General features: G+C 34.4%; 1 protein-coding gene across 7 annotated transcripts in view; it reads left to right on the top strand.

The window, feature by feature from the left end:
• Positions 1 to 13,762, top strand: part of Ten-m (Tenascin major) — a 627,474-nt gene that overhangs the window by 501,237 nt on the left and 112,475 nt on the right. The window contains exon 1 of one of the 7 annotated variants that reach the window (XM_053744006.1): positions 7,838 to 7,862. The exons of the other annotated variants lie outside the window; for them this stretch is intronic. Within the exon in view, the coding sequence (XP_053599981.1) occupies positions 7,853 to 7,862 (10 nt within the window). The 5' untranslated portion in view covers positions 7,838 to 7,852. Of the gene's footprint in view, positions 1 to 7,837; positions 7,863 to 13,762 lie in introns of those variants that run through there. 7 annotated transcript variants of the gene reach the window in all.

Raw genomic sequence — 13,762 nt, 5'->3', positions numbered from 1 at the left:
AGTACGGTAGGAACTAGTACAGTTAGACATTTATAAATATGAAAGTTTTCTGTGTCTTCTTTGACATAAAAAAGGTGATTTTTGCTGTGGAAAAATTTCGAGATGGCCATAAGAGTGACATAGGTCACTTTTTCACGCAGGGGCAGTCGCGGGCAACAGTTCGTAATAAACTCAACTAAATCCTTTTTAAGTTTATATGAGTTTTTTTTTATAGGTTCTTAATTATTTTGTACTAACAGTAGTTTTAAAATAAGAATAACGAAATTGTCTTAAAATATTGTCCATTATTAAATGTCCAAATATTGGCATTATTAATAAATACATCAAAATCTTTTTACGAATTAATTACATTTATCCCAATTCCATTTTAGTTTATTTCAACAAATTCTATTCTAGATTTTTCTATTTTCTCGAAATAACTCCACAAAACTAAATTGATAAGTCGGAGATTCAATTTAACAACTAATCTATAAATTGATTTATTTTCGAACTATGTATCTTCATGAATATAGTGATTTCTAAGAATTGAATTCAAGTAGCCATTTCTTCTTCTAATCAGAAATAAGGGCGCGGCCACACTAAGCTAAGCGGAGCGGAGTTTAACGGTGAATTTATTGACCAATCACAATGATTTGTACTTACTCCGCTTCTTTCGCTTTCACTATTAAGAAATTTAAAAGATGTTGCTTGTCTTTTTTTGTGAAGATTCATAAAATTTAAAAAATCATATTTTGTATATATATTATAACTAACAACCCGTTCCAGCTTCGCTTGGGTGAAACCAGAATAAAACTTTCTCACAAATCATCCTAAATAGATAATCAGATTTAATTATTGATTCCCATCAAGATACAATGCACTGATGGTAGTAATATGGTACAATATTAATTTCATTTCATCCTTTTATGTTAGAAGGTATGAATTTTTAATTATCCCATAAGTCACATGACGGCTGGTGATCGCTATCAAAATAGTCTTATGGATCAATAATACTCTATGTAAGGTAGGGGGTGGCGCCAAAACGCCAGTTATTGTGGTCATAATGATTAACAAGGAAAAACACCCGGTTGTGGCTATAATCCGGTTAATCCTTGGATGCCTCGGGCTGGGGACGTGTGGCGCATTCAGATGGGGTCCCAGTGTTAGCGTGGACTTAGTGATATTTGAGACACATCAAGGTATTTTGGACGAGTTAATGACATGTACGGGTTCTATTTTGTTGTTGGGAATTTAGATATTTAGAAAGAAGCCTAACATATAAAAATAATTGAAATATAGATTAGTAAACATTTATAGTACAATCTGTGGCGCATAAGTTTAGCGGCCGTCAGCGCAGGTTTAATTAGATACAAGAGTGTTATAAATATTTTTTTATGGTTATTTATTTACAAAAAATATCGAGAGTTTTGAATTTTGCGTGTAAAACCACGACAAATCTTTTTAAACGCTTTTGTCTCTAACTTTTTGCTGCCATCTTGGTTCAACTTTATATGCTGGGGACTGTAAGGTCATGTGTTTCGGGTGAAGCTGTATCGCACCGCATTGTAAGGCATGCAGAATTGTCGAGCCTCTCTTCGGGTACGAACTGCTCCTCTGTCCAACTTTCTCATTTAAAATATAACCTGCCAATTTCTTTGTATCATCAGGTCATCATTGCAGGTCTTCAGACACTTCGTACACCAGTCCTAGGTCACCATTCAATCAATAATCATTATTATATCATATCAATTTATCGCGTTTATACAGACAGACATCCAGACGCAACAAGGGACTTATTTTTATAATATACTAGCTACCCGGCTTCGCTTATGCATATATCTTTTGATGAAAACCACATGAAAATCCGTGCCGTCGTTTTTGAGTTTATCACGAACAGACGCGGCTGAGGCTTCGTTTTATAATATGTAAAGATAAGGATCTTTGTAATATGTAAAGATCCTTATCTTTACATATTATAAAACGTGTATTATGTGGTTAAGTTACAAGCACGCTCCGCTCATGCCTCCGCTAGCAGTGGGCCGCGCTAGCGAGCGTCCACGTACGCTGCACGTATTCGGCGCGCGTGGCGCGCTAACAAGCCAGAATTCTATTACCAAATTAGTTGATGTCTGAGATGTTAAACATTTTGGCGTCTCTTCTTGCTCTGCGTGAGATTTTTAAAATTTCTTATGTGATATGTATCAATAACTTTACCTATGTTTCTTGTTTAAAAAAGAACATTTGATAGGAGAGTAAAAAAAGGTATTTAATTTTAATGTCTTGTTAATCTATTTCGTCAAAGCCATTGAAAAATGCTTATCTCTTTTAAATTCATTTACTTTATTTTCATGAACTATAGAAATACTTTCTGTGCTCCGGGACTACGCTCCCGTGGTAATTTCGGGATAAAAAGTACTCTATGTGTTAGTCCATATTTTTACCCGTGTAGGTACCAAATTTCATAAAAATCGATCCCAAATTTCATAACAATTTTGCGTGAAAGAGTAACAAATATACTTACACACATCCTTACAAACTTTCACATTTATACTATTAGTAGGTTTCTATTTAATAGAATAGAGTTAAAATTGCAATAAAAAAAGAGATGGAAGAAGAATTGTGACCGCGCTAACAAAATTAATTTCTTACTCTGTTACTGTTTTAATCCGATCACAATATCCATGTTGCGGTTAAAATCTTAATTCAGACATCGTACAGAGCCCCCAGTCCGCATAATTCTCCTGACAGCTGCCGTTTAAAACGCGGACAAGTCTCCTCTTTCCCCGTCCTCCTCTTTATTTTATTCCCCGCCGCGTCAGCTGGTTTTTATTTAGTTTGTATTCAAAATATTTGTTCTATAATTTTCACAATGCTACGACATTTTCTGGTTGTTGAACTTCGTAGTTTGCGATGTTATTTACAATTTTGTATTATGGTCGTTTTTACAAATGCCTAATTTATAATAGATTCTCGCTTTGGATGTGAAGTATTTTATTATCCATACTAATATTACAAAGAGAAAAGATTTGTATTTTTGTTACTAAAACTAAAAAACTACTAGACCGATTTTGATGAAATTGGGCACAGAGATAGCCGAAATATTCAAGAGTGACATAGGCTACTTTTTTATTATAGTTTTACCCGAGCGAGGCCGGGGCGCGCCGCTAGTAGGCAATAAATTGCTTGAGGTCAATAAATCAACAAATTGGTCCGTTGATTCAACTTTATAAATTACATTTAACAAATTATAATTGTGTTTAATGCAAAGCCGATATAAGCAATAAACAAGTTTTATATTATAATATATTAAGATCGAAATATTTATCTAGTCTTTGTGAAAAATTATCTTTTTTTTTTAAATAAGTACTATCACAGACAAGAGACAAACATTTCAAACTTCACCCCAAGTAACTTCTAAATTAAGTCCAGCCCAAATAAAAGAGTCACGAGCGATTTAGATAAAGGATTCGAGATCTCGACTTAAATTCTTCTGTTTAACGGATGCCGCGCCGTCTTGAGTTTGCAAAATTTCGATTGACTCGCCCCATTCTCCCCTCACAATCATAAGTGTTTTCTTTGTGGATGGCGAACAGTCAACACCCTTTTACGTGTTTATCCTTTTTGGCCGAACCTCCCCACTGGAATATTTTGATGTAATTTTCTTATGTTTTATTTCATCCTAGGACTTGGCGCGATATTTTTTGTTTTTTTTTTATGTGTTTCAGTTAAGGGTGACGCGTGTGTAAGAGTTGTAAGTGAATGTAAATATGGAAGGGGTGTTTTATATTGGGTGAAAAATCAAACTATTTTGGTTTAAACTATACTTTGTAGCCACGGATTAAGTAATAAATTTGTTAAACTGAAATATATATATTTTTTTCTTTCTTTTCGAGAGTGTTAATTGAGAGTGTACTAACACTGGTGTCGAAATTTATTAAAGTCACGCATCTAGCGTTGCACACACACTAGTGAACCTGTGAATTCTATTGCATATTCTACTAATATTATAATTGCGAAAGTTATTGTGAGGATGTGTGTCTCCATGTATGTTTGATACTCTTTCATGTAAAATTGTTATGAGATTTGGTGAATGTGTAGAATATAACCTGGAATATCACATAGGGTACTTTTAACCCCGTAATTCCCACGGGAGCGAAGCCCCGAGGCGCAGCTAGTCTAATATAAAGGAGAAATACGTTATTGAGTAACGGCTACGGCGAACATATTTTATTTTTTTTTATAAAAAAATATTTCTTAGTAGTAAATTAATTGTACTAGAATAATCTCAGCTCATAGTTCATATACAATGCCAATTGAAGTATACAAGCCGATATGGCTTTCAACATATTGGTATTCATTTAATTCCATTTGAACTGGTAATTTCCAGACACGTATATTTAATATAAATTGCTGCTTTGTAATTAAAATAATTACCAATGAATGATGATATAAAATGATACCTGTTAATTATTATAATAACATCAAAATTTCCTTTATTTACAATCGTGTAATTTTCTCATGTTTAATTCAGACATACAGTTTAATTAGGAATAAGGATCGCCGCACACAGGCGCGGCCTAGCGCCTGAATTTATAACTAGAATACGACAATTAACAAAATTAACGACACTCAAATGCCATTACGAGGAAACGGCTCGTTGGCTCAACGAAATATCGCCCTCATCCCGCTTTTTATTAATGAATTTTTAATAAATTAATTTATAGCCTAATTAAAATGTAATTAGTAGTCATCGGATATGTACTCATTAACAATTATTATGTTTTATATAGCACGCATGCGCGTTTAATTCACATTGAAAAGTTTAAATCGCGCAGTTTCGGATATGTTTAAACTTGGAACGAATTGTGCAGTCGGTCTTTGTATGGGAGCCGGCAAAATTTAATGACAATATCAATTTTTCGTGCAACTTGCTTATATTCTCGCATGAAAATGACGGTGAAATATTTATGTGAACGGAAAATTTACAATTGAATTTTGTCTCATTATTTTGGCACTTTAACATTTATTTAAGTTGATTTTGCGGATTTACTTGTAAAAGGTTATTTAAAATGTGATACAAACTGTTACAAAATTTTACAAAAGACAGTCTTTCGGTAGCAAAGAAAATAAATTGGTCAATATACCGATATTAATGAATCCCTAAGAAAACACGATGATATAAATAAATAAATTTATTAGGACAAATCACACAGATTGAGCTAGCCCCAAAGTAAGTTCGAGATTTGTGTTATGGGATACTAACTCAACGATACTATATTTTATAACAAATACATATATAGATAAACATCTAAAACCCGGGCCAATCAGAAAAAGATCATTTTTCTGATGATTTCCGATCGGACCCGGGACCTCTCGGTTCAAAGGCAAGCACTTTACCACTGCGCCACCGAGGTCGTCAAATAAACGAACAATATGAAACTATCAACTCGAGAATATATTTTCATAAAACTTGTCTGGTCGTATAAACATCAAATATTTTTTCTAACTGGCGCCATATTGGCGTCTGATCGAATGTAAACACAGTGAGCGTTGCTCTTTACAACGGGTAACTTACAAACTTAAACGGTACAAGAAAAATATCCTACAATTCTTTGAAAGATGAGTTTTCCACCTGGAAAGTATGTTTACGAGGTGCAAACACAGTTTTTATGGCTTCATTTGAATGTATTGAGATGGAATTATAATGTTCTTCAATATTTTACAACTTTAGCACTCATGTTTTATGTATTCGAATACATTGAGTGCTTTTCGACGCTTATGAATTATATTTTTATACTCCGTCCGTTGTTTTGTTTTGTTTTCTGATCCGCAGGTTTCACGGGTGTATAAATACGTGATAATAATAGTAGTTTTTGTTGGATATACCTGGTTATATTGATTTTTTGTTATAAAATGTATCAATACTTGATACTGTGGTATGGATCAACATAAATATCACATGTTTGAATGGAAAAAATTCAAGAATTGTAATGCCGTTTTGAACAATTTGAAAGTTATTAATAGTAAACCAGCTTTTGACCATGGTTTCTCCTACGTGAATTTCTAACACGATTGAAACAGACACGATTTTCATACAAACTTTCACCCCCCATTAAAGTCATTTGGGGGGTTAATTTTTGAAAAAAGTAAGAGTATGTTTGAACGGGGCTCTTTAAGTACATGCGTGCCAAATTTCATCGAAATCGGTCCAGCGGTTTAGCCGTGAAAGCTGAACAGACGGACAGATTTTCGCATTTATAATATTATTATAGAAGATGACATAAAAATCATGCGGACGGATTTTACTTTTTATAATAATTTTAATTACATTCCGTGCCTAATGATAAGAATTCAATGGAAATTCTCGTGCCCTAATTCCCAAAGCTTTTATGCCTTTGCAAGGGTTTCACCGATATGAAATCTGGGTATATTAATAACGAGAAAAGGGATTAGGATAATTTCATTGGACGTTGTATGAAGGCTGTATGCGAACGTTTTTATTTGATTGGATTAAGGAGTAATGCTTTCGACAAAAATGGAGCTCTTTTGAGCTGCTGTAATGTACTTACTAGTTCATTTTCGTTTCATTCTTTGCTATAATGCCTGATATTCAATGACGTAAAAAGTGAATGTGGATTTGGCTCTGATTTTATGAACGCCTGCCTGACGTCAACCCTCTTTGAGAATGCGTTTGTTCGTCGCCTCGCCGCGTGCGAAATCCATGGGATATGTAGTGGTCCTATTTTAGAGTGGAAACCATATAGTTACAGCCGTGGTAGTCTAGCGGATAAGATTATGTGTTTATCATGCATAATATTGTAACCCGTGCGGAGCCGGGGCGGCTCGCTAGTTTCAAATCTTTACATAATTATAAAACAAAGTTCGCAATAAACTAAAAAAACTACTGCACGGATTTTCATGCTGTTTTCACCGATAGATAATGTGATTCCTTAGGAAGGTTTAGGTGTATAATTTATTTGTTTTTATCCGAGCGAAGCCGGGACGAGCCGCTAGTAAAAAATAAACTAAGCAAGCATAAATAATACAAAGTTACGTCCGATTGTCTGGCTTCTATGGAAACGGCGCAATATTCCTATATTCATATCTAAACCTTTTGTAAAAGGATTTTGTATTGTATCGAAACTTAATAAGACAGTTACGAACGCTGTGTTTGCATAAATTGCATGACCATGATTGAAGATATAACAGAAGATTTTCTCTCATGTTCTAGTATGAAAATATGTGTCAGGAAGTTGCAAAAAGGCAATTTAATCCTTTATAGAGTTGATACATTTAAGGGAGTGCGATTTTTTTATCATAACCCGCAAATTAGGTAAATAACAAATATGTCTGGTTATGTCGCCCCCGCCTGGCTCTTGCAGTTGGGACAAACCCAAGAAATTCATTTATTTATTATAAAAGATACACACATCACTTACGGTTGCCCAACACTTACTGTGAGCCAAGGAACATAACGACTTACTAGACAAACCATAATACATACACTAATAAAATGTTTGCTTGAAGACGACTGCGTGCCAATGGTCTGACAACTAGGGATGCCGACGACCGTGCGAAGTGGACACGAAAAAATAAGAAAGCGGAATCTGGGCTCCAACGCTCAACGGCTGAGGAAGAAACCGGGAAATCGCTCAGATGATAGAGAGAGAGAGACAGAAGTCAGTGATTGATCTAGTGGTTATGACTATCTGTAATTAGGATTACGCTGTCCTACAAACTACGAAAGTTGTTGTGTGTGTGTTTCATTCCACTTTATGACCACGACCCTCAGCCATGAGAATGATACCACAATTTATAATTGTTGTTTTTGTTGCAGGTAAAAAACGTTAGTTTTATTGCTAAGCTTCGTAACATGTACACAGGTAACTTGAGCTACAGCTTTTTAACTAGCCGCGCCATGGGGCTTCGCTCCCGTGAGAATTTCGGGATAAAAAGTACTATGTATTATTCCAGGTTATATTCTACCCGTGTACCCAATTTCATCATAACAAACCGTCCAGTAGATTTGACGTGAAAGAGTGATAAACATACACACATACATCTTCACAAACTTTCCTATTTACAATATTTACTAATATTATGTGTTAATTCCTCCGGGATAAGTAAGTATACATTAGTGTAAGAGGAATTCACGTAAAGACGCTGGACTGAATTTGATGAAATTTGGTACAAAGTTCAAACATAAGCTTGTATGAAAATCGTGTCTGTTCCGCTTTCACAGAGAAGTTCACGCGGACGAAGCCGCGGGCAAAAGCTAGTAAATTATAGTCTAACCCTTTTGAATGGCTTTAAAAACAGTAGGAAATTAATGACTAAAACTACCTTTAAAAGGGTTTGCAGTAATTCACCCCTTGCCATTGTGCGTACTCCTGACTTTGTCCATAATACAGAGGAAATAATTAGTAGAGGACAAGTATTGTTTCAAGCTTAAGCGTAAAATATTTTTTAAGTTACTAAATTAAAATCTTAGAATTATAAATTGGTAAATAAATATGTATCGGCGAAACACACAGATTGAGTTGATTCCAAAGTAAGTTCGAGTGTTTTTTATGTGTTCCTACAACGGTACTTTATTTTATAACATTTACATAAACATCCAAGACTCAGATCAATCTGAAAAAGTTAAATTTTCCATCTTAACCTTGTTTAGCAGTCCGGCATGGTGACCATTAGGCCGCAAAGGTCGTCAAAATTGTGATGCTATATTATAAAAAATAAAATTGTATTTGAAACTATTCATCTGAGATGGGCTTTATGATGATCCGAGATATTAGATACGAATGTAGGATTGTTTTACAAGGCTATAATTGTTGGGATTGTATCAATAAACTATATTCCTTCCTAAAGTCATTACTCACTTAATGTTCAAGGATCGATTCTGATATCGCTTAACATTCCTTTTATACATTTATATTCACTTAACGAGTTTATCATGATATAACGATAAACAAATAAGACGAATGTAGAATTTAAGAACACAATGTATTAGTGTCTCAAAATCATCTTTTGTATGGTCGGATTCTTCATAGCTTGGACTCTGTGTTCAATTCCTCTGTAGCCGTTATGGTGCAGTGGTCAAAGGTTGGATCCCGAGCGTAATGTAGTTTCGATAAGAGTTTATTAGTCGGCCAATTTATATCGCAAGCGTCATTATGTGTTTTTGATGTAATATTTTAGGATCCATACGTACGACATCCACGGGAGGATATGGGTGGGGATTTTAGGGCGAGACCACACTCCACGATATATCTATATTCTCTATAATAAATAAAATATATATAAATATGTAAACTCTTGCGTTACTGAATGATTGACTGACTGTCAGATAACGTACAACCGAAACTATTGCGTAGAAAGCTGAAATTTGGTGTGTAGGTTCCTAGGACAGTGTAGGGGAGCACTAAGAAGGGATTTCCTTAAATTCCCACGGGAAACGGATTTATACTCACATAGGTACCATGTTTTCGGCAAAAGCTAGTTATATATATTTTTGTTTAACATATACGTTCACCACACAAACTTATCCCAATTAAAAGTTAGAAGTACGTCTCAAGAAGCTGTTTCGAGGCAAATTTTCAGTAAAATCTGTTTCTTACATCGTAAATTATATTGGCTATCTATATAATATACAGATTTATACATATGCAAGAATATTTTTCTTGTTTAATATGATTAACAAGTTGTATGTTAAAGTTTAGAAGTTAATTCAGTTTGAATTGTAGTCTTACTAGGCGATTTATCATTGTAATATTATATAAAATTTAAACGTAATTAGGTATTTTTTAAATGCACATTAGCGTTATCTACTTTATAAAGTGCCATTTACCAAATCATCAGCTACCTAAATACTAATTTTCATAAAAAAAAACATCCCAGTGTAGTAACCACAAACTTTTGCCTTTCTAATATTAGTGGGTGATTATCTTTTCACAAGATTTCATTTAACTTGCAATGTAAGTAACTATGTCTCTTGTAACTCAAATTTGAAGCAGATATCTTCAACCGATAGTGATGAAATTTTGTACACACGTTTAATTTGGATGACAATGTATTGTTATGATAAGCATGACCGGATGGTGCACCCAGGAACGGCCCCAGACGTGGCAACTCCTCAACGGTTTACTGCACGACCATGATTTAATTGTCACACATTGAACGCAATTGAATGAGATCACACCAAAACCACAATAAAAGCTTGTGTCAAACGTGTCATTTATGTAAAAAAAAAACTTATTTTAATAGTGATTTTAAATACTTATATAAATTTTGCAAGCAGTAAACGAGAACAATGTTTTACAATATAATTAAGGGAATTTAATAAAAACTGACGGATTCTCTTCGAATTTTTTTTAGGAAAATATACACAGTATTACATTTTCCGTACTAAATTAATTACCTATCTGTTGAGTGTTAAATCCAATAACCGAAATAATTTCCTTTCTATTCACCGTAAAACAAATTTGCCTGCCATTGCCTGCCTTAAAACAAACGTAAATTTAAACATACATTTAATTTTCCCACCAATTTGTTCCAAGCACTTTGTACAGAAACAAATTAATGTTCACTATTGACTGTGTGTATGTTCATGCGATCTATGCGCATATATGTACAGACACGTCGCGACTTCGTGCCGCTCTCATTTGCTAAAACATCCCCCTGTTTGAAGGGTAGACGTACGAATTTGCAGACATGGACTTTGATAGCGATGGTATAATTTATTAATTTCTATAAAGAAAATGTATTGAAATCATGTATAACTAAAATTAGAAATTAACATATTTTTTGACAAATATAATATTATAAAGAGAAAAGATATTTTTGTAATGAATAAATACAGAAACTACAGAGGTAATTTTGATGAAATATCGCACAGAGAACTTTTTTATTATTGTTTTACCAGAGCGAAGCCGGGGTAGGCGGCTAGCTTGTTTGAAAAATAAAATATAATTAAAATTGTTGTGTTAAATTCAAAATCGGTTGATTCTTTTATTAAAAACTTGAATTTGACATTACTGAGTCATAATAAACTGGATATTGCTTTGACATAGTTATGCCGGAGATTTGCAATACTTGTTTGAAATCTAAATTTTTCTTTTTGAAAATATCTCTTGTTTCTGAAATTTTTGAAAAACATTCTCATAGTTTCTTTTAACCATTTTTCAAGCAGCCCAATAAAGAAAGAGGGCAAGTTTTTATCACAAACTTGAACCGGCTTATTAATGTTTAAGTCACATCTAACATTTCCTAGCTCTATCCCCACTACCGGTGATGGATGCTCCAAGTTTGTCCGCGTCAAGCCGCGAACGAAAAAAATCGCAACATGGCGACGGAAATAAGCGGCTCGCGCCCTTCGCGCTGATTGGCACACGCTGCGTTCCAAAATCAAACGCTTACCTACTCTGGTTGGCTGGCAGATTATTTTTTTTTCTTTTTTAGAATAATGTTTATTTTATAAATTAAATTAGATATTTTTGGCATAATAGAATTTTTGCTAAGCACGTTCCTAAAACTTTAATAATTTAATTTCCACTTAGCCAAACGGCATATATTTTTTATGTTCAAATACTAGTTATAAGGCGTAATAACTTAACGTAAAAACAGCTGTGATTACAAATTCTCAAACAACTTGCGCTTTGATCACATCGTTAATCGAATAGAATGCAAACGAACGCACCTCGTTGAATAGCAAACAGGCGCCATCGCAATATCTAGAGACATCTAACTCAATTTATATAATTAATGCCATACATTACATCTTTCAGTTAACAATTCAGTATAAACGCAAAGTTTGTCCCGGAATTCCTGCAGTGTCAACACTAAGGCGGGTGGGGGTAGCTGGCACAGCTCATTCTACGATGACGCCGGAGCGGAGCGAACGTATCAGATATTTATTTTATTAATAAATATGTTAATACCGTGGGTAAGTGGCATCTCGTACCTGCATTATTCATCAGATAATGTAGAATAGTTGACATAGCCGCAGATAGCGGACATGCAAATCCAATCCGGTGAGATGCTACCGAATTATCATAATTGTAAGTGAGGTTTTTGTTTCTGTACCTGGGGAAGTTTAATACGAAGTTTGCCGACACTTTTAGTTTTGTATAACGCCGTCATAGCCGCCATTTGCAATTCAGATAGTAGGAAAAGGCGGACGCCGCGTATCCGTTTCGCCTCAACTTTTGCTCCGCGGGATTTGTTTGAAAAATACACGGATGTAGACCCGTTCAATATTAAGAGGCGTTTGTAGAAAACAAACTGTAAAAGTAGTTACAATGAGTGTATCAATAAATCGTGAAAGAATTGTTGAAGTAATGTCGCTATTTTAGCATAAGATAATAACTAAATAATAACATAAATTTATATTTCAAAAATGGTAAGCCCTTCTGGCATAATGGACCAACACTGTTTGAATGAGTTTCTTTCGGAATTTTTTCTCAGCAGTGGTCGTTCAGAATTGCTTGTAGTTTGTAGCTTTGGTAAATATCATTAAATTTAGATTAAGACGTGAAAAAGTGCCTGTGAAGGCCTAATTTCTGAATAAATGATTTGATTTTGATTTTGTGAAAGACTAAAAACTAATAATTTTAAGAAAAGAATAAAATGTGTCCCATTATACACCGCGGTGTTTCGATACCTTTTATTTTTAAATAATGGGCTAAATGTTTTTCTAATCAATGAAATTATATATAAAAGGAGCGAAATTCTTTGTGTACTGCCCATGGGCTTTAATTCCGGCTAGGGCCGGGCACAGAGACACAGAGACGTAGTGACTTTGTGTGATTTTCAGAGTAACGGCAAATTGAATAATGTTGTTAATGCTTTCTTGGAATACTTCCCTTTTTTGTGGAAATATAGGCAAAGGCGAATTTTATTCAGCCCCGGTGACGTCATAACTCGTCGAGTGACAACTTTGAGACGCACGCCACTGCGAGATGGAATCGTGTTTCTTGACAATAAAAGGAATTACTTCTTCGTCATTTTTTTATATTTGTCGCCAGATACGAGTATAATGGTATTTCACAACACTAATTGACATTCTATTTATATAATATTAATACTCATTCACAAATAATTTAATAACACGACAATTTATCCAGTTGCAAGTCTCTCTTGAACATACTGATAAGATCTTTATTCCAAGACTAGATGGCGCCCGGGGCTTCGCTCCCGTTGGAATTTTGAGATAAAATATAGCTTATAGCAATCTTGAATAATGTACCTTTCTAATGGTGATAGAATTTTGAAAATCAGTTCGGTAGTTTCGGAGATTACCCGCCTCAAACATACAAACTCACAAACGCCTCTTTATACTAATAGTATAGATGGTAATAAATACCTAACTACATACTTTGATATTAGAATTTGCAAAATTACAACTTATTCACATTGGATTAATGAGATAAGAAAAAGTTTACTCTAGTTTCTTAAATTCAACAAATTATTAACATGCATTAATTAATCATCTAAAAAATGCGTGGCTAGTAGAGTGACCGGTATCTACCTATGTTTTATTTCACAAATAACTTGTCTTAAACATGGCATTAATCTGTCTTTACAATCGATTTGAAGCCCTCCCGCAATAAAGGGCCAAGTGACAATTGAGTGTGACGTAAACTAGGGTCTGTGGGCTCAGGGCAATCAGCTCCTTTATGGGCCCTTAACGTCCGATAGGTATTTACAGCTGATGTGCAATAAAAACTGGCGTAATATCACTTCTAGCACACAGTGGTGAAGTGGACAAGCGATGGTAGGTATAAAT

Source organism: Plodia interpunctella, chromosome 4 (genome assembly GCF_027563975.2).
Source record: "Plodia interpunctella isolate USDA-ARS_2022_Savannah chromosome 4, ilPloInte3.2, whole genome shotgun sequence".
Classification (NCBI taxonomy): Eukaryota; Metazoa; Arthropoda; class Insecta; order Lepidoptera; family Pyralidae; genus Plodia; species Plodia interpunctella.
This window is presented reverse-complemented; position numbering and strand designations above follow the sequence as displayed.